We start from the raw sequence: 26,147 nt of genomic DNA, 5'->3' as shown, positions 1-26,147 counted from the left end.
ATGCACTGCTTTACAAATAATTTTGCAAGACAACAATCTTTTTCAACTGGATATTTAGAATCAAGGAAATTTAAAGCACTCTACAGGTGTCACAAAAGGGTCATGGGCAGACTGGGAACATTTCTAATCCAGTTAAGATGGCAGTTACAAAGACCTGGAAGTCACTGATTTCCAGAGCTCTGTGGCTAATCTACTAGCTATAATCTTGAAGATGTGATCCCAGCTCCAAGGACACCACTGTTCATTCCTTTGTGAAGTTAAAGTGGATCTAAAGTTACAAGAGCAGCTTTTTAGTAGATCATAAACGATATACCATTGGTCTATATTTAACATACAATGTACTTCTTTTTACAATATAAATTAGACATAAAATGTACTAAACACTGTAAGAAAGAATGGTACAAATGTGGTAAAAGTGATCAAAAAAGTAGTGGCTTATGAGCAGGAGAAGGGAATGAGGAAAGCAAAAAAAGACAAATATAAGCAGCTCGACTACCAGAAAGAAAAGACTGGAGAGAGGATGAGCTGGATGGAAAGGAAAATAAATTCAAGGAAGAGGAAAGAGGCAAAATACCAGATTGAGGCAGCAACAAACACAGACCACAGAAGTGAAAAGTAGGGGAGGGGGCAGCAGCATTCCTCTGAGCAAGCGATCGACAAGAAGTATCAGTAAAGTACATGTGCCCTGCTGGGTTTTCTGATCAGAAGGAGAGTTAACTATGAGGATATTCCCAGATCGTCTGTGTGTTTGTAGGAAGTTGTAAGAATTTAAGGAGATTTGGGAATCCATGTACAGAAGAATCTTTTGCTGGCTGTTTTCATCCTATACCACTCCAAGTGAGGAGAGTTTAAATGAGGTCTTGAAGCAGAGGAATGGATAAAGAAGATGTGGTACCTATCAACAATGGAATACTACTCAGTCATAAAAAAGAATGAAGTAATGCCATTTGCAGCAACATGGTTGGACCTAGAGATTATCATACTAAGTGAAGTAAGTCAGACGGAGAAAGAAAAATATCATATGATATCATTTATATGTGGAATCTAAAAAGATGATACAAATGAACTTATTTACAAAACAGAAACAGATTCACAGTCTTCAAAAACAAATTTATGGTTACCGAAGGGGAAAGCTGGGGGTGGTGGGGAGGAGGGATAAATTAGGAGTTTGGGATTAACATATACACACTACTATATATAAAATAAATAATCAACAAGGACCTACTGTATAGCACAAGGAACTCTACTCAATATTCTGTAATAACCTATATGGGAAAAGAATCTGAAAAAGAATAGATGTATATGTATGTATAACTGAATTGCTTTGCTGTATACCTGAAACTAACATAACATTGTAAATCAACTATACCTCAATATAAAATAAAAATTAAATTAAAAAAATAAATAAATGAGGTCTTGAGAGAGAGATTTGGCCGTCTGAGGCATGGAGAGCATGGGAGGACAGGGAAGGTACAGGTGGGGATGGGACAAGTAGCAGGTGGCTGGAGCAGAGGTCCACCGTGTAGAATTGAGGGGAAATATGCCTAAGGGCAAGGGACGAGAAGAAATAAAAGCCTAGAGGAGGAGTCCAACGCAGCTTTTACCCTAAGGAAATGGAGACCTCCAGCAGCTTTCCAACACAGAGGCAACACAGCAGAGGGCCGGTTTGGACCCCACCCCTGAGATGGTCCATCATGGCAGTGTCTCCAAGCAACCACAAGTAAAACAAAAGCAAAAAATGACCCACTTCAGACAGGGAAGCCTCAGCTGCATTTCATGAAAATGCAACTGGAACAATGAACCTCCTACTTGGGAATCGAGAGCACTGGGTGAACGGATCCTCACAGAGCTAATGAGCACCTTGGGTACCTCCAGTGGAGCAGAAGATGCTAAACAAAGGTCGATTTAGTTCTTTGCCCCGAAAACACTGCATAAAGCAAAAAAGTATTTGGAAGAGACATATTTAGGGAAAACAGAAGAGATAATTAAGAAAAGGGCGGAAGAGTTGAAGTTGGGTGACAGCACAGGAGGAAAGGGGCTGGTACACTGAGGTCCAGAGGGAAGAGCCACATGTTGTGTACAATGTTACATGACCTCTTTCTTCCCGTGAAAGAGGATAAATATTCATAAGGCCATGGTAATGAAGGAAAACTGGAAAAAATTAAATGGACTAGCAATGGAAAAGGCCAAAGATAAATACATTCTCATCACCTGGAATGTGCAGAATATTAATGTGAGGCTCTCAGCAATAAATTTTAAAAAAGAACATTTATATGACATAGTATTATATTCTTCAACTTATTTTTTAAATTTAAAACTAAATCTTTGATTTTTTTTCTCCATCAAACATAATATACTGACTTTTAAAATTGCTGCATGGTATCCCATTGTATACTACAGCTTAACTTTTTAATCATTCACTGCTCTATTGTTAGAGATATAGAACATCTGTAACTTTTAAAAAAATTTTATTGGAGTATAGTTGCCTTACTATAATGTAAATTTGTGTATTTGAAAATATTTGTATGTAATACAAAACTCAAAATTATTAATATTGGTTACTCAGAAAAGAAAGATGCAGTTTGACTGGGAATAATGATATTTATATTTTTAAAATAGCACTTTTAAATTTTTTGAATTGCTTATAACTATTATAATAAGAATGGGATCCTAGTAGTGTTTAAATAAAGTATATAAAATAAAATTTTATTTTATTTAAAATAAAATAAAATTTTAAATAAACGTATATAAAATAAAATTTTAAAACATTTATGGAAAGCTGGCAATGGCAACCAAGTTTGCCTCTCAAAGACACAAAAGGGATTCCTTTGCTCTGTTGCAGAGAAATATTAAAACTCCTTAGGACCTTAGTTATGTAAGGGAATCTACGGAGAGTGAGGGAAAGAGAGGAGACAGTTCCTGAAAGGACCTCAAGTTTCTTTCTAGGAAGGAGCAGCAGTGACTAAACACAGCAGCACAACTCTGGAACTTTCCTCTCCCTTCAGCACGGAAGTTTTCTCCCACCTGCACTGGCATCACTTTGTTCATCCGTTGAATGAATGCCATTGTATTCTTCAAAATAGTCTTTTGGTTCTTAGCTAAAAATGTATTCATGTCTATAGAGCCCAGTATCGAAAAACAAAAAAGTAATTATTATAAGAAGCTGCTTTAAAAAAATTAAACTCTCAAAAAGAGAGTTCAACACGTGTCAATGTAGTAAGCATAAGGCTTCCACAATGATTACAAAAGATAAATCTTGTTTCTTTATGATAAAAAGATTTTGTAAAAAGAAGTAGCTAGCCATGAGTAGGTGTTGCCAATTTATCATTGTGAGGAAGACAGCCATTCTCTCGAAAGGAGCTTGTGAAACAAGACTGCTATTTTTAAAAAGAATAACACTAAAAGAGGGTGAGCTCCATTACAAAGCCACATAAAACAGGAGGCTCGGGGCTTCCCTGGTGGCACAGTGGTTGAGAGTCCGCCTGCTGATGCAAGGGACACGGGTTCGTGCCCCGGTCCGGGAAGATCCCACATGCCACGGAGTGGCTGGGCCTGTGAGCCATGGCCGCTGAGCCTGCGCGTCCGGAGCCTGTGCTCCGCAACGGGAGAGGCCACAACAGTGAGAGGCCCGCGTACCGCAAAAAAAAAACCCCAAAAAACAGGAGGCTCTAGTTAGGAAACTTAAAAAGATATCAGATCACAAATTTTCAAAGTGGAAAATAATGGTTTAGAGAAATAAAGGATCAAAATCATTGTCTCCTCATCATAACCCAAAGTATAAGCTTTGAGAAAGAATTCCTTAATTTAGTTATTAACATTTCAAATTTATTTTTGGAAATTATTCCTCTAAGGAACATTTCAAACCAAAGACATGTTTTTCCATGAAATTTTCTATTAGCAAAATGAACACAAATTATGCTGGAGTTCATAAAATTTCTTGTGCCTCAAAAGAATAAATAAATATTAACACTGGAAAATCTTTCTTATTAATTTTCATCCCTGATATTCTGATATACTCCCAATATATATACTCCCAATATCAGTCTAAATCATGGTTTTGTTAAAACCCAAAGTAGTATAAAATGTTAAGGTAACATTTCGAATGTATATGTTCTGGTAAAATTAATGACATTTTAAAGAGCAGTGATAACTCATACATTTTCTTGAAATGTTAGCTCCATGTCACAGAACAGGCTAATCTACTAAAAAGAAAAACTTGAAGGATTACTATAAAATAAAATTGAAACTATGGATCAAAATATACAAACTATTTCCTTTTAAATAAATTGTTACAACAGATATGGAAGCAAATAACAGTTACTTGTACTGGGGAGTAAAATTTAGATTTGACTCTTGACAACACTTCATCACACAATTTCTAACTAATAATCTAGTACTGTATCCATCTTAATAGCCAAAAACTGGTCCAAAGTTGAATACCGTCCCCTCTTTTACGAGCATGTCCATTCCCCAAGCTCATTTCTTTTTACCTTCTCTCTGCCCAGTAAAATCCCTGCCCCCCACCCCCTGTTGGATTTCCGAAGATTGGGAAATGACCTTATCACCAGAGAAGGATCAAATATAAAATACAATATAAATTATACAGAGCTGAGCATTTCATTTTCCCAGTTTGTCATCATTATATTTGCATCAAACACATATCTTGGAGAATACACCTTAATGCTTCCATTTAATTTAGCAAAATATTTAGTGTAACTCAGAAAAAAAATTGTGAAAACAACCAAAAGCATCCCTAACATTTGTGATTTATATTTTCACATCCATTTTCATTAAACCCTTTCAACACCCCTGAGAGACAGGTGCTGCCTCTACCCGCTAGTTCCCTCATCCTCCAGGTGAGGACTGTTAGAATATATGATTGAATAGGACAAGACATTAACAGCAGGATGCAGAGGGCCACTTGGGTGCACTGGACTGGAATGAATAGAGTCTGAACTTGAGCTTGTATCTTTGAGTTGAGGCTGCAGGACGGAACAAGTCTGAATAAAGTCAGGAAGTTATCAGCATGGTAAGCGGCTAGAGTTACAAGTCCCAACCCCGGAATGAAGAAAACTGGCAGAATACCATCAGAATGCTAAACCAGGGGAAAGTACTCTGGAAACTGCCCAAGCTTAGCCCTTGAGGGGAGCCGGAGGAGGGGGTGGGGGGGTGAGGGGAAGGGTCAGGAGGAATCATACTTTCTGAAGGTCATCTTCCTCCAGGGCAGAGGAAACTAAAAACAGCTAATTGGACACGTGGTAGTTTAGAGAGAGGTAAATGACAGATTTAACCATGTTAGAGAAAATGTGAAAACTCAGAAGTGACCCATGGGGGAAGGTGGTGTGGGCAAGAGGGACCCCAAAGAGAGTTGTGATCCCCCCAAGTTATTCTGAGTCAGAGGTTCAGAAGTGATAAACTGTTTGCTCAGGTGCCGAGCCTAGGGCCCTGGGTCAGGCCAGCATCAAGTGGAAACCAAGCTGCTTCTGAGACACCAACATTCAATGCCTCAAGTTGCCCACAATTCTGGGAGAAAGAAGATTAAAGAGTCAAAAATGAAGCCGAGGACTTCCCTGGTGGCGCAGTGGTTAAGAATCCGCCTGCCAATGCAGGGGACACGGGTTCGAGCCCTGGTCTGGGAAGATCCCACATGCCACAGAGCAACTAAGCCTGTGTGCCACAACTACTGAGCCTGCGCTCTAGAGCCCGCGAGCCACAACTACTGAGCCCACGTGCCGCAACTACTGAAGCCCGTGCGCCTAGAGCCCGTGCTCCGCAACGAGAGAAGCCACTGCAATGAGAAACTTGCGCACCACAATGAAGAGTAGCCCCCGCTCACTGCAACTAGAGAAAGCCCCTGTGCAGCAACAAAGACCCAACGCAACAAAAATAAATTAATTAAAAAAAAAAATGAAGCCGAGATTCACAGCATTAAATGCCAAAGACCACACATCTAGGACTCTTTGGCCAGAACTGGGATACAGTCTCTGGATTTCAAAGCCCACAATTTTTCAATTTTGAGCCACACTGGAAATATTATCTTAGAAGCCAATTTTGATTATTAGAAAAACCTCACCTGAAATGGAGGAAATTATGCTGATGGCTAGAATTCAGATTATCTGGGCAAAATTCCCTATATACTATCTCTAAACACCAAACCGAGGTTGGGTTGAACCAGATGCGGTTTTGGATACAAGATTTCCATAACTCACCGATGAAGTGATTGTGCCCCAAGGCAAGCATCTCCTCCAAGAGGACGAGGCCCCCGGGAGTCTGGAGGAGGGTCACGCTCCGTCCATCTATGAGGGAGCACTGTTGAAATCCCGTGGCCGTGACCTTCCACAGCAAAATCAGTGAGGCAGTGGCATCTTGACGAATTCTGAAAATGAGAACGATGTCAATGGAAAGTCCCTTGCAGAAAAATTCATCTTAGAATCAGGCCATCAAATTCAAAATAAAAATAAAGACGGCACATACATCCATAAAAGTATTGGGAAATGGAGGAAATGATCTTCTAAACAGGCGCGCACTTCATGCGAACTCACGGCCGTCATTTCCCACACCCTTAGACACGTCTGTCTCCCGCTTGATCAAAAATATACCACAAAATCGCTAATAGATAACTCACCTTTGGGTAACAATTTTCATCAATAATAAAAGGGTATATTGAGTTCAGAGACAATTCCTTCCATAACCACACAATATAAAGAGTCCTGCTAAAATTTATTATAAATGTGTAATACATCCCCAAACCACCTGAGTAGTGCTGCTAAAATAAGTGAAAGTGGGGCTTCCCTGGTGGCGCAGTGGTTGAGAGTCCGCCTGCCGATGCAGGGGACACGGGTTTGTGCCCCAGTCCGGGAAGATCCCACATGCCGCGAAGCGGCTGGGCCCATGAGCCATGGCCGCTGGGCCTGCGCGTCCGGAGCCTGTGCTCCGCAACAGGAGAGGCCACAACAGTGGGAGGCCCGCATACCACAATAAAATAAAAAATAAAAAATAAATAAGTGAAAGTGTGTCACCTCCCATGCTTCTGGCCTCCCCTGGTTTCTTCTTGCTTTCAGGATAAAATCCAAAGAATGAGATGCCCTAGACGACCAACCCACGCCGGCCTCAGTTCCCTCTCAGCCTCTGATCCTGCAGTTCCATCCTTGCCACCTGGTGCAATGGCCACAAGGAGGTACTGTCTCTTCCCCGGGCAGGTGCTGTCCCGGGTCCCAGCCTTTGCCTCCTCCACCTGGGAGCTGTGTCATTCTTCGAGGCTTAGCCCACTAGCACCCCCACTCTGAGACCTTCTGCACCCATCTTCCTGGCAACCAGCAGCTGCCTGTCCTTCCTCTGTGCTGCCGGGGAAGCAGGGTCGTGGTCCACAGAGCTGCTCCCCCCAGGGCAGAGCTCCTGGCTTGCAGCAGGGGGCCCAATAAAGGGTTGATAAATGATCAAATTCATGAATAAATGAAAGTGTAAGGAGCTAGTAAGCCTCCCACGTGAATTCAGCACCCAGAGATCATTCAGTACTCCCATCTTACTCAGTCTGGGTCAGACTCTGCTCTTTCTGTCCAGATCTGCAGCCTCAGAGAGTCTTGGGGAATTTCAGATTTTTTGGGGGGCGAGGGAAGAAAGAAGGTATTTAAAAGGATAGATCAGAACTATTCAGGAAGGCTTATGAAAGTAAAACAATATGACCTGGACAAGAAAGAACTGGATTCATAAATATAAAGGCAACTAAATGATACTGATTTCCCTGAAACTGGCTCTGGACGGTGGAGTTTCATCTTTGGTACGAGCAACGGAACACTTAGGACAGGGGTCCCCCTACTGGCGGAACTCAGAGCTGCCTCAGATGCCACACCCTTCTCCCTACAGGGATTTCTTCCCTGTGCCCGGAGTTCACTGCCCATCCTGGCTTTTCCTATCAGAAGATGGGCAGGGCATGCAGGGGCAGTGGAACAAAGCCCCTCTTCCGGGGACTCCGTTGTTTAGAAGGGAAGGTGGGCAAAAATGACCCTGTTTAAGTGAAGAGTGGGTCTCCAGTACCCACTGCCCTCTTAAAATGGAGCGATGCAGCACACTGGTTAACCAGGACGGGGGCCATATGTCCCCCTGTCTTCTGAAGTCCCTGAAGGCTAGAAAGCAAATGTCCGTTTCAGTGCATGAGGGGTAGGATGGGGAGTGCCAGTTAATATCAACAGAGGATGGGCGGTGGGAGCTGTCAGACAGGTGGGGGGGGCAGTGCTCCAGGCGGCGTGACTCACCAGCAAAGCAGAGCACCTGGCGCCCTGCCAGGGGCTGTCATCACTGCTTCCCTTTGCCTCCTCTCCATCCCCACCAGTGACAACCACCCGCATGTAATCTGAAGGAGCTTAAATTTAAAACACAACAAAACACTCCTCTCACCTGCTTGTTTTTAAAGAGACAATTTTAATGTTTGGGTCTTAAATCTGGGGTAAATTATGCATACGAATTTAACTAATGGTCCACTAAAATCAGAAGAAGCCAAAGAATTGGGGGAGCAAAAGTCATTTGAGAAGAGAAGGGTCTGGCTCTAGATCTTAGCTAAGGCACCTGGGTTTCTTATCTCTCACCTAACTCATCCCATCCAGTCTCCCTGGAATCTTCTCTTCTGAAGTCGCTCCCTCTAGTTTTTGAGTGACAGAGGCCACATCTTCTTCACAGGGAACCATTCATGATTCTCACTGGACTGACCAGTTATGGACCAGTTATGTGAACAGACACCACCCAGCAGACAGTCACAAACATGATCATTTTTAACTGGGCGTTTATTCTTACTTGACTGAAGTGTTCTGTGGCACCTCGAAGGACACCAGACGGCCACCCGCAGAGCTGTTAGAACTGGCATTCCCACAGGCAGTATCTGGAATCGCCTGGAGGAACAAAGAACAACAGAGAAGACAAGTTACGGGGGTTAATCATGGTGCAAGATAACGTGAGGAAGCAAAATTCCATGAGCTGCCTCCACTCCATTCCTTTGGGTGATGCTGGGGACGGCCACCTGACAGGCCAAGTGAAATATTATAAACTCTAACCAAAATGAAAGCTTTGCCATTTGAGTTTCTGAAACGTGAAAGCTTTGCTGGGAGGCATCTACACATTCCCGGGATGACTACAGTTGCTAACAGGATGGTGCGCGGAAGGGCGGAAGATCTGCTCCCCTCTCTCTTTCATCCTGCAAGCAGTCACGGGCCTCTGTTCTCTGCTCAGTCTGGGGGTAACGAGGGACTAAATGCTTAGAGAACAAGGAGGTGGCCTTAAAGGACTAGCTTCCATGCCACGGGCAGAAATCTCAATGACTAGGAGAATGAGCTTTCCAGAGAGCAATAGACACGTCTGGTCTGAATGACCGTGCTCTGTGCAGAGGTGTACGTAGGAGCACGTGCTAAGGCCAGGTAGCTGGGAGCTGCCCTTTCTTCCCCCTGTGGACCAGAACTTCATTTTTAGGTAACGTGTTCCGGAAAGTATTATACTGATGTGTGCAAAAAAGGGAGCTCAAGGGGGGAAACCGCTCATCAGGAAGCATACTGCTAACACTTGAGCTGTGTCCAGTGAGGTGCCTCTGACCTGTTTATTCATTCATTCCTCATGCTGTGATCACGGTGCTCATCCCGAGAATCAAAACAAAAGGGTATTAAAAGTGTTCACCATCACTGAGTTAACTGAGAACAATACAGAAATTCTCGGCACTTTCACCCCACTCGCAACATGTAGAATTTATTGTCCAGAAATACATTCACGTGTTCCTCTGGGACTTTTAACCTGCTTCTTGAACAGCCTATGAAATAACCGCATGACACGAATATGAGGCAATTCATTTTTACATTTACCTGCTGTAGGATAGCATGCCTTTGAATAACTAGGTTGAAACGGTGGGCTGGGGAGAAATTTTCTTTAAAGGACACTTCCTTGATAAACATGGGACCAAATCTAATTCACATTCAAGAAGTGAGTCATCCAGCAAAGAGATATTAAAATCCTAACTTCAAAACATCCATTACAAATCTGAAATCAGAACAAGTTCACAGTTTTTTAGACAGGATAAAAACACTGCCCTGTGGTCTGGATGGGGTCTTCACAAATTGTGTGGCAATGAAAAAAAAAAAGTGGGTCAACTGGCTAAAATCACCCAGAAACATCAAACAAGAAATGCTGCCTTACCTCTTTTATAACAATAATTGAAATTTCTAGACATATTCTTCAGCTCTAAAAATGCTACACAAAGATCTATATAGGTTTTTTTTTTCATTTAAGCTACAAAACCTGTAATAATATACAACCACAGGTCTATATGGAAGTCACATAATGGACAAGATATGGAGTGGAATGACACTTTATCAACATTACCGCAAACTCAGGTTTTGTATCTGTTCTTCTATTCTTCTAGCTAGCAAACTTATACTTTATGTCATCTTTTAAAGGTCTGCTGGAAAATCCTTAGAACGGGACTTTTGATGAGCTTGAAAATCCAATAAGCCAAACCCAGACTGGACAAGATTCAATGAACAGAATTTGCTGTTGCCAAAATGAACAAAATTTGGAAATCTCATTCTCGAATGCACTGCCAAAATATTTTAAAAAATCAGTGATGGCATTTTTTTTTTCTAAATCCCACTGAAGTGCTGCAACTTACCACCGATAGAACCTAAACAATAACAGACAACCAAAAACTGGAGCATAAAATTCCATGAAGGAAAATTAGGTCAATAATGGAGGGTCTGTAATATGTTCATTTATAATATTCTTCATTGAGCTGCCTGTCCCCAAATCTAAGATTATCTCACAGAAATGTATGTGGTTATCATTCCAGGAAATAACTTCATTCATTTGCTTCTCTTGCTTACTCTTTTTAGGCTCACAAAACAATCATAACCGAAACGTCCCATTTACGCAACCAAGAGAGATTTCCTACACACAAGGGCAGAAAGGAAAAACAGTTAGGCACATCTTTTGTTCAATATGTAACTTCAAGGTCTTGCATTTTTATAGCTGATATCAGAAACACTGGAATTATTTTAACTGTACTGGTTTCTTCCATAAAAGCACATGCACTAAAATGTTCTCACCTCCACTTGATCCCATTTCATTTCTACAACTTTCTGCCCAGTTTTCGGCTGCCACGTTGGCAGGGTGATGGTGGCCTGAGAGCGGGGCAGGATAATGTCAGGCTCCTGGGTGGTGGGGACAGGCTGAAGCTGTCTGGGTGCCATGGACTCCGTCCAGCCAGAGACGGGGACGCTGGGAAGTGCCTGTTCACAGACTGGACCTTCATAGCCTTCATTGCAAAGGCAGAGGTAGCCGTCGCTGCTGCTGTTGCTGCTGCTGCAGTTGCCATGGTGACACGGGTTGCTGGCGCAAGGATCCACAACAAGCTGAAACGAGACCATAAATGGGTCAATTATTCCCTCATAAGGAAAGTGGCGCGGTCTCTGGGAAATGAGCTCCGTGGCTCAGAGCTGCTGCTCTAACAGAAACGCAGTTCCTGTGGAATGTGCATTTTTAACTACTTGTGCTGTCTGGGGCAGGGGGGCCTCCCAAGGTCATCCCAACATTAACCCTTCCATAGATAATAGGCATCCAACAAGGAAGTATGTAGTTAGTGGGGAAGAGCCTCCCCCACCCCAAGGCCCTAAATAATGTTGATTTCAGGAACACTTACTTAGAGGAATTTTCTAAGGCAAAAATAGTTAAAACTGAGGCTCATTAGGAATATACCAACTTTGATATCTCTAGCTGCCAGTTAACTGATTACTAGGGACCTACATTGAAATCTCCTCCTTCACATCCTGGACCATTCATAGCAAGGTTTCCTCATGAGAAATGACTGCCTAGTTTATCCCCCCTACAGACGCACTTACCTACGTCTTCCAATTTCCGACCTGATGAACAATTCTCTTTAAGGTGATGTTATTTAATTAAAAGCTTCCAAAAGGATCAGCCTGCGTGACAATTGCATGCTAGAAGGGAGCATGGTGGTGACTTATATTAAGCAGAGTTCTATGAGAGTTTCTACCTGATTATTTTGGAAGGTGATTACAGAGAAATGTTACCCTGCTGGATGTGGAAGATAAAATTTCAGTTGCGTATCTGTAAATTGTGCTCATGTTCTAAGGAAAGCGTTTATCGCTGAGTCCTTTGCTGACCTCTGACTTGCCATTTGTTATTACCTGGAGATGCTACAAAAACAACGTGAAATGAAGCAGCGTAACAATGCTTCTCTCCAGACAGCCCAAGGGTTCAGGCATGTTCACAGAGCTTATTCAGTTATCATTTGCTTCTGTGATAACAGAAAATTAGACCCTGGTTTCTCAGGGCTGGTAATAGAATTGAGTGAATAATAGACAACAGAGAAATGGGACCTTCAATTTCTCTTGTTGAAGTGAGTTCGTACTTAAACACACATGGATAGAATTCTGCCTGGAAAACCAGCTACTCGTTCTGCTAATGATCCTTGTCACACAATTTCCAGAAAACTCCTTTAGGAAGATTAAGGGATTTGGGATTGAATAAAATGAAGCTCCAAAAACACCACATTGTTAATTCTATGCTGTCACTTGGCAAAACCTTCACAAAATCTCAGCTAAAAGTAGATGGATTGGTATCTGAAGAAAATATTTCAAGCCTAAATAATTTAAAATATTTACAATCTTTATCAACTCAAAGTAAAATCCAAACTCCCTCCACGGCAGACAAAGCCCTCCCTGATCTGGCCCCTTCCTATCCCTGAGGTCCTCTCTTCCCACACTTTATCCTCTTCCCTTACATTCAACCCCCTTCACCTTCTTTATGTCCCTGCACTATGCCAAGGTCATTCCCACCCCAGGGCCTTTGCACCTGCTGGGCCCTCTGCCTGGAATGCTTTTCTCTCAGACTTTGCATGGCTCTCTACCTCATTTCACAAAGTTCTCTAGTCAAATGTCATCTCCTCCGAGAAGCCTTCCCTCACCGTGAAATCTAAAATAAATCCCTTTTTTGTTTCCCAAAGACACGTGAGCCCCGTCAGTGCATGGACTTATCTGCCATGTTCACAGCTCTATTCCCAGCATGTTGAGGAACACAGAAAACATGGTAGAGTTTCCTTAAAAAAGCACTGGAAAAATAAAGACACACAGATCAATCAACATCTGAAAAGCAATGTGTGATGAGGGACAGATTGAATTGCTCCTTTAGTCCTGATACTGTTCCCGTGCTTTGGATTTATTTCTAGGAAGGCTTTGTGGAATGGGTATCACCTCAAGAAGGAGGAAGAATTTAATTAGCTAGGATAAAGGGGACATATAAACCAGGTTTCTGATATCAGCTCATCTGAAGGTTGACCTAGTCACAAATTAAGACTTTTAACACATGCCTGAAAACAAAGAAATACATTTAAATCATTTTTAAAAATTGGAGAGATCATTACAAAAATCAATTCTGGAAGTGCAGACCTCCATGGTGCAGCTTAGGGAATGAAAAGGCAAAGACCACAAGGCAAAGACCACCAATCTGATGGCCAAAGATGCCCCAGGGCTTCTGTCCCATCGCCACAGCCTACTGCTGGAGACTGCCAGTCTCAGAGACCATCAAGGTGAGTCACTGTGTGAAGTCCGTCCCTTCGTGGGCAGTGTCGGGGTGGGTGCTGGTGGAGACAGCTGGGTGGGAAGGGTAGGCCCCCAGGGCAAGGCCCAATTCATCAGGCCCAGGAGTCAGCTCCACCAAGTGAGGGAATAAATAGCCAAAAGAAAAATAGGCTGAGGATAAACAATACCATCTAAGTGCTGCTGTCTAGGCTTGACAGATGAGAGGAAAGCAGGAAGAGCATGGGATTCAATAAGGAATGACTAACGTCAAAGGCCAGGAGAAACGCTCTGGGTAGAGAAAAGAAGACAGAAGCTAAAAATTAAACTATCAGTTGTATAGATTTCTAAAGGGACTCAAAACAGTGAATGCTGTGATGGTGCACACACGTACACACATGTACACACACATGCACTGAATACAAAGCAGGGTGTTATATGCATTGCGAGATCATTGATCTCTTCTTTAAAATAATCATGTCATATTCATGCTACTTCCTTGGGTTTTCGCCTAGTTGCTTCACTAACAATGACAATTACCTTCCTTTCTATCCTCTAACACTTCAGACTAGTTTCATTAAAAAAAAAAACAATCTTTTCAGTTGCCTAACAGCAAATACAAGATAAAATACAATCATTAATCTTTAAGCAAAATCTTGGCATCATAAATATTTATTGTAAGTCCTATTTTTCTGTACACAGCTTACTGAGTTGTTTTTTTAAGGCTGTATGTGTATTTTATCTCACAGGGAAAAAGTCCTGTTACAGAGGTCACTACTGCCCTTGAATCCCATTACGTTTGAACTATAAGCAGAAAATAAGCAAACTGCCAAAATGAATAATGAGGCAAAATATCGTAATTAATAGACCTGACTTTGGGGATGCTCGAAATTCAACGTGATACCTTCTTGGCTATAATTTCTAGCTTCTAATGATGGGGGGGAAAGGGATGAAGACTTTGTAATATCAGCAGAAAGAGCAAAGAGAAAGCCTATGTGTTAATGGTTTTCTGCTTACAGTAACCAACAAGCTCACTTAGTAAATGCTGTATGTTCATTGCATCAGATTAATTCATCTATTTAAACCAAATTTTTTCACATCATAGAGTTAAGCTAAAACTATTCTTTTCACATTTTATTTTCAACTTTTCACCTATGTCAAATAATTTATACTATAATCAAGAGCACTTATGGGGGTGCATAGAGGGTGAGGTCAGAGCGAAGGTGCCTGCCAGCCCCAGGACACATGATTTGAAGGCAGTCTCATGTGACACTTTAGCCGTGACCTGTTTTCCTTCCCTAAACTGAGTGCTGCCCATGTTTTTGGCAATTCCAGTGCCCTCTGCAGCATACAAACAGAAGGATGAAAAGGTCAAACTTAAAACAGGTATAAAAGAGGCCCACTTACAGGGTCGTTAAGATACAACACGTCAAAGCTACCAGGGTCGCTGCAAAGTGCCGCACGTGAACACCTTCGTCTGCCTTACCTGGTGATGGTGGGCCTGGGAGAAACATAACCACCTTCCTGGTGATCCTTCCGTGCTAGTTAGACACCTGGTTGACTTCGTTCCAACTTCTCCTGTACTTTTACCGAAAACTCAACATGGCTGATCAGTAATTCATGTGCCATTTATCCGGCACGTATGACGTGCCAGGCAGGACGCCTAGAAGAGGGGTCAGGAGGGTAAAGAAAGCCCAGTCCCAGCCCTCAAAGAACTCTCAGTCCAACAAAAGGGTAAGACACATGAACTTGGACGTGCCCTGAGCCATCTAACTGTCAGCTAATACCCTGCACGTATGCGTGTCAACCGTTACGATCGTGTGTTTGATTGAGTTAAAGTTCTTAACACTGAAAAAGAGAACGGGCTTGATGATTGCAGCTATGAAATGAGCAGCTTACGAGCAGGTCTCAGAAACCATCTCTTAGGTGGCAGTGGCAGCTCTCACAAAGAAAGCAGCAGAAAAGAATTTCCTAGGCAAAAATGGAGGCAGGTGAGAAGCCAGCATCCTGGTGACGGCCCTGGTGTGCAGATGGCTGAGCAGCTTGGGCGAGTTACTTGCCTGCACTGGATACACATTCCTCGCACATCCAGGGGCTGGGGTGGAACATGTCAAGTTCTGCTCCTGCTCTGCGGTTTAGGTTCCTATTGACATGACTGTTTTCAGAGGGTTCAGAGGAGCACAGAGCAAACCTGGGGTCACCTCCCTCCCTCATTTATACCCACATTCAGTGGGCAGAGTCATCCAAGCAACGGGAAGACTGTCTGAGGAAACAGACGCAAAGAAGCCTAGGAGGAGAGCCTACAAACGCTGATGGAACAGGCTACTTGGCCCAGGCCACGCAGGTCACCTGCGGGGAGGGAGGGACACGGTGGCCTCGGGGCACTGAGAGAGGAGTGTAGACACAGAAGGGAAATAACCGAGGGGGAGTTTGTGTGTGGCACTAAGAAATAAGTAGAATGGGCTGGAGTTTTAGTAAACTGTCTGAGCAGCAGAATCAATTAAGAAACTTTTTTTTTTTTTTTTGCGGTATGCGGGCTTCTCACTGTCATGGCCTCTCCCGTTGCGGAGCACAGGCTCCGGACGCGCAGGCTCAGCGGCCACGGCTCACGGGCCCAGCCGCTCTGCGGCATGTGGGATCTTCCTGGACCAGGCCACAAACCCGTGTCCCCTGCATCGGCAGGCGGACTCTCAACCACTGCGCCACCAGGGAAGCCCTAAGGAACTTTTAATACAGATTTTGATACAGATATTAGTATTATAGGAAGAAGAGGTGACTTATTAAGTAAGGAACAAAAACAAAAGCCTGAAAGCAGGATTTTTCAACTTGTACACTACTCTTTGGGCTGGGTATTCTTTGGTGTAGGGGTTGCCCTGTACATTGTAGGATGTTGAACAGCATCCCTCATCTCCACTTACTGGATGCCAAGAGAACCCTCCCACCAACAATGGCAGCTGTGAAAACCAAAAATGTCTCCAGACATTGCCAGTGTCCCCTGGGGAAAAGCCACCCCCAGCTGAGAACCACTGTCTCAAAGGAACAGATTGAAGCATTTTATTCCATCAAAGTGTTTTGAAAATCCATAAGACTCCATAAATAAAGTCAAAAGGCAACAATATGGTGGAGGAAAATATGTACCACCTATTACAAAAGACTAAGTCCTTTACAATATAGATTCCTAGATATCAATAAAAGAGAAACACCTCGGTAAAAAGGGCAAAGAAACTGGCAATATGCAGAATGATTTGTACAGAATCATGCCATTTTTATACTACTTTTAAACACAATGTTACATATTCACTTGTACGTGTGTAAGTACAAATACAAATTTTTTAAAGTAGAATGGACCATCATTTTAGTAATTTGTCTGAGCAGCAGAATCCTTTAAGGAACATTTTAAAATACAGATTCCCGGGCTTCCCTGGTGGCGCAGTGGTTGAGAGTCCGCCTGCCGATGCAGGGGACACGGGTTCGTGTCCCGGTCCGGGAAGATCCCACGTGCCGCGGAGCGGCTGGGCCCATGAGCCATGGCCGCTGAGCCTGCGCGTCCGGAGCCTGTGCTCCGCAACGGGAGAGGCCACAATAGTGAGAGGCCCGCGTACCACACACACACACACACACAAAAAAAAAACAGATTCCCCCCGCCCCAAGCTGCTAATCAAAAACCTGAGGGTGTGGCACTATCAAAGGAATAACTTATCTGGATAATCCACGATGAAGAAAGACAACAATAAAGGGTCATATTCCACCTCCCCTGCACTGGAAGAAATGTGGAAATTCTCCCCCTCCCCTCCACCCAACTGAACTATATGGAGGTGAATGATGGACAGCCCACTGCAGAGGCTAAACAGAGAACAGGTGGAACCCTGGAGGAGGGTGGGTGGGGAGAAACCATCCACCCCAGGGGCCTTGAGATAGCAGGAGAGTGTCTGCATCTGCCAGCTGGGGGAGAGGGACCAGGACAAAGAAGACCCCAGAACTTGGAGTTTGGGGTTTCTGGAAAAATGATAATAATCAATTGCTCGTGAAGCACTGGGATACAGCAGAGAAAGCCTGGGCTTCTACTCCCATTTGTGGGTGATCTTGGACCAGGCAAGGAAGGTTCCTGGGGCTCAAGCTCCTCAGTTGTTAAAGGAAGGGATGGGACCAGAGAACCCCAATGTCCTTTCAGTTCTTCCTATCATGTTTCTTGTCCAAAACAGGAACTGCACTGGTTAGAAATGTCATCTTCATGCTTAAAGACAAATGCACACTGTTGGGGTCCAACTGTCACAGTATTTTTGTCTTAAAAAGGAATTTTTCCCACTTTCTTCAATAAAGATCTCAACTATATTGCAACACCAACTGCTTACCCACTAGGAGTAAAAATGTGCGAAAAAAAAAAAAATCACTACAGTGCTTATGCCAGTAGTAGTCTTGGCCAAGAAATGCATCCCATGAATTTTTTTTTCCCAAACCCAAATAATAGAAGTGCTCATTCACTTTACTGGAACAAGAACTATGTATCTTAGTGAAATACACTAAATAAGCTTAATTCCCACGTGTTTTGGTATTTCTTTACTTCTGTATTAGGGACTCTAAATTACTTGAAAAATTATTCCAGGACTAATCTGGGTAGTCCACTTTTCCCTTCAATTCTGAGTCACTTTCTTGAAATCAGCCTGTCCTGGTTTTTGCATGTGGGTTGAGTCACATCTGAAAGTAGGCTAAAAGGAAATTACAAGCAGAATTCAAACTTTTGACATGAAATGAATCCATTAAAAATAAACCACTGCTTGTCCAGTTATTTTCCAACTTTTCCATGGTATCTCTTTAAAACCTGATACTTTTAGGGCTTCCCTGGTGGCCCAGTGGTTGAGAGTCCGCCTGTCGATGCAGGGGACACGGGTTCGTGCCCCGGTCTGGGAGGATCCCACGTGCCGCGGAGCGGCTGGGCCCATGAGCCATGGCTGCTGAGCCTGCACGTCCAGAGCCTGTGCTCCACAACGGGAGAGGCCACAACAGTGAGAGGCCCGCGTACCGCAAAAAAAAAAAACCCTGATACTTTTAGAAATTATCTTGAAATTGCACTCCCTTTGCTGTAGTCCAGCTAACACACACAGTCAATACTCATACTGATGAATCTTTAATCCCTGCTCGTTGCAGATATATCAAAATTAAATAACTGTTCAGAAACTTGGCAAACCCTTTGTCGCTCGCTCTCCATATTCAACTAAATTCTAAGAGATAACATTCAACTGCATTTACTGGCATGGGCACACCAGCCTCAATGAAATGCTTTTTTTTCTTCTTTTTTCTTTTATTCGTTCAAAAACCAGTTCCTTGAATCAGAAACTTACAGAAAAATTCCAGTGCATATATTCTTGTCCCATCTCTCATCACAGACACTCATACATCCCAGCAAACTTTTTTTACAAAACAACAATGTCATGAATACAGGGAATATGTCAACTTTTACCTCCCTGCCTATTCAAGGAAAGAAGCCTGCAGCAAAATGGGAATGAAACTTCCTATGAAGATCATAGGATCATCTCAACTGATGCAAGAAAAGCATTTTATTAAATTCAACATCCATTTAAAATGAAGATGTTTAGAAAACTATTTATTCTGACAAAGAGTATCTACAGAAAAACCTTCAGAATGTAATACTTATCGGTGAAATGTTGAAAAAGTCCTCTCTGAAATCGAGAACAAAGGAAGGATTTTGCTATCATCACTTCCACTGAACACTACACTAAAGGTCCTAGCCAGTGCAAGGAGGCAAGGGTAAAAAGAAGTTACAAGGATTGAATAGGAACAAAACTGTCACGATTCACAGACTATGTGATGATGCATACAGGTAAGTTAGAATACGGAACTTCAGCAGGTTTGCTAGATGCAAGGTCAAAAGGTTTTTTAAAAAAGAAAAAGAACAATTGCATCTCCATGTAGCAGAAACAAAAAATAAAATCTTTTGAAAGGTGTTGTTTACAATATTTTAAAAATCCCTAGGAATAAATCAAACCAAAGAAGTGCATGGCCTCAACAAAGAGCTATAAAATAGTATCGAAAGAAATTAAAGAAGACATACACAAATGGAAGGAGAGTCTAGTTAGAGATTAGAACACTTATTTTTTACGAAGAAGATTCAAATTTTCCCCAGTGACCTACAGATTCAATGCAACTACAACGAAAATCACAACAGTGTTTTTTGTTCTTGTGTGAAATGTCCCCAAGTAGCCCAGACACTCCTAAATAAGATGAACAATGTGGGAAGGCTTGCTCTATAAAAAATAAGGAACTTTAAAGCTGCAGTAATTAGGACAATGGAATAAAATGTCAAGAAACAGAATAACCATATATGGACAATTCATTTCTGGAATAGTGTGATAAATATAGTCTTTTCAATAAATCGATAACCATATGGGGAAAAAAATTAAGCTTGACTCCCCCCCCACACACCAGACACAAAGATTAAATTGCAAATTGCAGTTGAAACTAATATAAGTCAATTATACTTCAATATTATTTTTTTAATTTAAAAATAAGTTTCTAAAATATTTCTAAATAAATAAATGCATACAATGGAATAGACAGATAGATAGATAGATGGCAAGTGGATTGTAGGTCTAAGAATGAAAGCCTACAGGGTGCTATGAAAAACAAAGAGTGGGGCAGTGAACTCACTAAAGGACTCCAGGAGGTCTTTCTGTGTGAAGTTAAGTGTCAAGGGTTAAAGATGAGCTACCCAAGGAAAGAAGAGCAGGAAAGGGGGCTCCTGCCAGGAAGAACAACTGCAAAGGCCCTGAGACATAAAATGGGTGGTGTAAGAGGAGAACTACAATAGCTGTATTTAACTGGAGAACACGCGAAGTGTCTGCCAGCGAGTTTTAAAAGGAGGGCTGCTGGAAACAATGAAGACCAGTTGGTAGTATACTGGACTTCGGCTCTGAAGGCAAATCCATAATGAATTCTAAGGAGAGCTATGACAGATGAAGCATTTTAGAAAACTCCCTCCAGCAAGGACGGGATGGTGCATTTGAGGGGGTCAATCTGGAGACACAGGCGTGTGGGAAGAAGCCACTGCCATCAGCGGGGTGAGGAGGGCTGCAGGCCATGCGTAGGGCTGGGTCAGCATAGACTGAAACGTGAAGGTGGGCTGGAGAGTCGGTAGGGCTGGAGACTAACTGATTAGGTATGGGGGTAAGACAGGAAAGGGACTGTGCGTGGGCACTCCTGGGATTCTGGCCTGAACAAGCAGGTGAAAGGTAAGGTCACTCACTGAAATGTGGGATTCAGAAAGAAGAGAAGTTTTGAAAGGAGCAGAAAGTCATGGTTTTGGTTTGGGGAAGGAAGGTATTTGGGTGCCTAAGGGACACTGAGCAGGGGATGCCCTTAAGAGACTGTCAGTACAGATCTGGTGCTGGGGGGGGAAGGAATGAGCCAGTTACCAGCATGTTGCAGGTGGGAGAGGGGTGGCACTGCATACACACAAAATCACTGAGGGTGAGGCCTCACAGAGGCTGGGAAGGGTGGGCTGGAAGAGGCAGGAAACCATTCTCACGGAGGGGAAAAAGGAGTTATGGGCAAGAGTTAAAATGTGTTGAGGACCCACAGGACCAGGTCCCTTATATGTCTCAACTCATTTGCTCTTAACAATCCAATGAAATAGATATCATCCTCACTTTATCCTGGGAGCTAAGGCTCAGAAAAGTTAAGCAGCTGGTCCAAAGTCACACACAGTAGGTGTCAGAGCTGAGAGGTGAACCGAAGACTGAGTGATTCCAAATTGTAACCTCTTCCCATATTCCAAAAGGTCTTATTTTACCTCGTTAAGTCAAGGAGTGGGTTTGCGAAGGAGAGTGTGGCTAACAGCCAGAGGCCACTAGAGGAAGATAACTCGATTACTGGAAAGGGGACCCTGCGTTTGGCACTGACAAGGGCAGTTTGGGTAGCCAGAGGGGTCAGAGGCCACCTTCCAGTGGGTCAGGAAGAGGGGGGCAGGCCACACAGGACACAGAGGAATAGAGGGGACCCTGGCTCCAGTCAGCTGTGAAGGGCTTCAGGCTAAACAGACCCCAAACTCAGCTTATCAGACCTTTGAAAGAACATGAAGTGAGTGCCCTCAGCTCAGAGAGAGAGAAGACGCCTGCCCAGAGGCCCTGGTTCATGGTTCTGTTCAACGATCCAGTTCTGCATACACAGAATGCGAGATGCCTGAAGGCATGCCCAGGAGCATGGAGCCTGTACAAATACGCCGCCCTAGAGGGGGTCTGGGCAGGGTGAAGAGCTGGGAAAGGTCAGAGTTTCTTCTGCACTCATTCAAACAGCCCCAGGAAAACTTGTAGGCGCAAGTGTCTGCCGGATGAGCAGCTGACCAAGTTTCAGGGATGTGCAAAAGAGCGAAGTCTGAGCCCCAAGAATACAGACAAATGGGGCTGCTCTACCCAGATAAAGTCAGAGAGAGCAGAGTACAGCATGTAACACGCCCACAGCAATGAGAGCCAAGGTGAGGGGTCTCAGGGATTCGACCCAGGCAAGCCACACTGGCCGTGAGAGAAGACATAAGGGGAGGTGGCTTCTGTCCTGAGAAGAGCTAGTTCATTGAAGTCTGGGGTGGAATCGTCCACACGTGTGCAGGATTACACCTTTCTGGGTGACGTTTCCCACCAAACGAAAGAAGCGTATTTTGTTTACGTCGTTTTTTTTCCCCTAGGAAATGTCTTTGTCATCTGCCAACTCTGTAACCTGTGTCACAACCTGAGACACGCACCCTCAGTGTCACCTGAGATGGACAGGTAGCTGCCCTCGGCAGGAGGCCCTGGTAAAGATCACACCATCAAGAGCAATGTCAACTGTACCCCTAATTTTTTGCCTTTTCCATCTTTTTTATTGAAGTGAGTTGATTTACAACATTATATGAGTTTCAGGAACTGCATCCCTATTTTGAGTTTCCTGCACCCAGAGTTCCCATTCCTGAAATATCCCTGAAGCTTCTGACAAAGATGATGACACCAGCTTGCCTTTGCCCAGAAGTAACCTCAAGGTTCCTTCCTGACGTTCCTCCCAGATGGTGGAGTAGCACGAGGATTCCACAGAGACCCTCCAGCAACAGAAGCCACGCGAGGCCACGGGAGCCAGGGAAGAGGCCCAAATACAGTAGCCTCTGTGTTATTCTAATGGGTTTGGTTGCCATCCTGGAAGCTTTGGGAAGCCAGTGAAATACATCATACCAGAGTGGGGACTGGAGTCAGTCTCCCACTTTCAAAAGAACCTTTTGTGCTTCTTAGGGGCCCCAAAGGTAGTCTCCAAATATTAAAATGTGTTGATTTCTTTGTTACTTAAAATAGTTGTAAATGACAAATGCTACCCTACTTCTGTAGGGTAGCAGGGAGCTGCAAAACCAGGAACGTAGTAGGCACTCAATAACTATTTATTGTCTGAAACAGAGAGGGCATTGCTTTCTTTTAGACCATTCTTCACTCGGAGCCCATACCTGCTAGGCTTGACAGCCCGGATCCTTAAGAAAAGTTGGGGGAGAATTCTAGAACACTGTGAAACCAGGGCACAAAACCTTATTTGGTGGGCTTCCCTGGTGGCGCAGTGGTTGAGGGTCCGCCTGCTGATGCAGGGGACACGGGTTCGTGCCCCGGTCTGGAAAGATCCCACATGCCGCGGAGTGGCTGGGCCCGTGAGCCATGGCCGCTGAGCCTGCGCGTCCGGAGCCTGTGCTCCGCAACGGGAGAGACCGCAACAGTGAGAGGCCCGCGTACCGCAAAAAAAAAAAAACAGAAACACCTTATTTGGGAAAGGCTTTTGCTCTAAGCTGTAAAGTGTTCTGTATGCTTGTGTACCTGCCTGGCCTCTTGACCACTTTGATGTGTGCTTTTCTCTCTGCAGGCACAAAAATTCTCTTTGCCCTCTTTTCAGCTTTCCTAAACTTAAGTGGAAACAGCTGCTCTAATTTTAATAGCCATCTGCTCTGGAGATGCGGACAAGAATCAGTGGCCCTGCAGATAAATCTCAAGTCTTCCTCTTGTCCAACTTCATGTGCCTGGAGGTAAGCCTTCTAGAACCAGCAAGCTTCAAGTAGGGATCTTCACTAAGAAGAAAAGCTAGAAAGAAAAAAAAAAATGAAATTCAAACCATCAAAAGAGCAGGGCCTTACCCATTAGCAATTGTTTTTAAATCCGCAAAAGCCAAAGACCCCCAAAGAGCACGCACACTCATATGAGTCATCTCGGGGCATAGTTGCAAAGCTCTCTGATTGGCTAACATCTACTAAAAGAAGCTCTCTGATTGGCTAGCGTCTACTAAAAGCTCTCTGATTGGCTAACATCTACTAAAAGGCCAAGTGTTTTTCCAAGAGGAAGCTGAGAGGACCTTTAACGTTATGAAAGACAAAAGAAGCTAAAGAAAAACTAATAAAGGAATAGAACAGGGCTGAGAGTGGAAGAGGTCATCCATGAAAGCCCTGCCAACTAGAAACAGCCATGGGTTGTGAAGCACAGAAAAGAGGGAGGTCACAGAGACTGGAGTGTCTGCAGCCCAGGAGTTAAGGCAGGGAGGGGAGGCACAAGGACAGAAAACCACCACCACCTTAACTGTGCAGCCCTACGGACGGGGGAATGCTTTACGGGGAAGCAGAAGAGGGAACATTCAAAGTGCCTTCAATGCATTGTCTTTAAGGCACAGACCGGTTTCCTCCACCATGACGAGCTAAACCTTAAATCAGCAGAGAGTTGGCGCCTGTATAGTTATGTCTACAGAAGTGGTACAGCAGAGGCACTGTGGCTCTGAAGACACTCAATACTGATCATACAAATGATCTCTTTAAATACACAAATATTTGGCGTTTCCAATTTAGGCATGAAATTAGAAGGGTAGAAAACCACACTGGAAAAACAGTCAGTAAGACATAACCATGTAGAATTAAGGGTTTTTCAGCAAACTAATTTTTGAGCAAACTAATTTTTGAGCACAGAGCATCCTCTGAATTGTTTTAGTATACTGATGAAACCAATCACATTTAATAATGCTTGCCAACTTGGACTATGTGAATTAAGTTGCTGCATAAAGATTACAGACTGCCACTTTTCTTGCATATGTAAATGCTACAGGCACACAGAAAATAAAAGCTTAATTGATGGGAAATTTCATTATTCAGGACTTTTATTATAACAGATTGAACTGATGGGCAGACCCTTCTCCAGCTAAAACCATTTAACAATTTTAGTTAACATAGAAAATGCTTTAATTCAAGGGTGAGCTTTAAAAGAGGGTAGGGGAGAAGAGAAATCCTCAAGTTTCAGAAATGAAAAGAGAAGAGGACTCAAAACCAGAGCCATTAGCTCTTCATTAACCACAGGGATTATGGACCTGGAATAATACCTAAGGACTGGGCGGGAGCTGATTTCTATAAATCACACAGGGCTGGGAAATGTGGCCTTGAGCCCAAGAGAAGTAGGGGAGCTATACCTGAGTCCATACATAAAGCCTCTTAGAGCCACCCTGTTTATAAAAAGGCAAGTGGTCTGGAGATATATCTACCTGCAGGCCTGGGGAAACCTCTGAAAAACTGGCATAGCTCCAGGGTCTTTGGATGAAAAAAAGAGTTGCCTGGGAGTAGTCAAAACCTTCCATACAAATAGCCCATGAAATTAACAACATCCCCTTGATGTGGAAATCCTAAACCAAGAAATGCACATAAAAACTTGACCAGAATCAGCAGAGTGATGGAGTGACACTTTCACAACACAGAGCACGTGAGATTCACACACACAAGTGCACACATAAACACTTACTATAATGAGCTCACAATAAAAAATTACAAACTGCACAAGGAAACACACCACCATCAGCATGTAGAACTGCAGGTAAAGACTCAACAGAACCCTTTCCCCTACTACATCTTAAGATAAAATAAGATGCTTACGGTATATCTGAAACATTTTTAGGATTCCCCACTTAATTTCCTTGCTTATTTTAATTGGCCTGATTAATTGTCCTGATACTTCTGATAAGACGGTTTCTACCAAAGAATACTAATAGTTTATACAGCTAAGATTTCTGAGGGCTTACACTATGCATCGCACAGTTCCCAGCATTTTCCATGTTTTAACTCATTTCATTTTCACTATAACCCTACCCAGTTAAGTAGAATTATCTGTATGTAATTATATACAGAGAGTATATAAGGCTCAGAGAATTAGAGTACCCGTCCACGGTCATTAGCTAGCATGTAATAAGAATACTAATCCAGGGAATTTCCTGGTGGTGCTGTGGTTAGGACTCCGTGCTTTCACCGCCGTGGGCCCCAGGTTCAATCCCTGGGGAACTAAGACCCTGCAAGCCGCATGGCATGGACAAAAACAAAAACAAAAACAGAATACTAATCCAGACAGAGAGATACAATTCCAACCAAAACCCCATGTTCTTTTTTCTCCTAATTTGTCAAATTCATCCAAAAACTTAAACAGGAGATGAAAGGGGCAAGATAATTTGAAGAAAAATAAAGATATATTTTCCTGAACAGATATAAAAATTTACTAGAAGTCTATAATCATTGTAACAGTATATAGTATTGGTACAGGTATAGACAAA

The 26,147-nt window shown here is 43.2% G+C and overlaps 1 protein-coding gene across 1 annotated transcript in view; it reads right to left on the bottom strand.

Annotated features, from left to right (window-relative positions):
• Positions 1 to 26,147, bottom strand: part of DNER (delta/notch like EGF repeat containing) — a 322,779-nt gene that overhangs the window by 185,317 nt on the left and 111,315 nt on the right. Inside the window, exons 2-4 of the mRNA XM_060151911.1 lie at positions 11,076 to 11,381; positions 8,788 to 8,882; positions 6,210 to 6,376 (exon numbers count right to left, since the gene is read on the bottom strand). Coding sequence (XP_060007894.1) covers positions 6,210 to 6,376; positions 8,788 to 8,882; positions 11,076 to 11,381 — 568 coding nt within the window. The remainder of the gene's footprint in view (positions 1 to 6,209; positions 6,377 to 8,787; positions 8,883 to 11,075; positions 11,382 to 26,147) is intronic.

This window comes from Lagenorhynchus albirostris, chromosome 6 (assembly GCF_949774975.1).
Source record: "Lagenorhynchus albirostris chromosome 6, mLagAlb1.1, whole genome shotgun sequence".
NCBI lineage: Eukaryota > Metazoa > Chordata > Mammalia > Artiodactyla > Delphinidae > Lagenorhynchus > Lagenorhynchus albirostris.
Note: the sequence above shows the minus strand (reverse complement) of the source record. Positions and strands in the feature narration are given on the sequence as shown.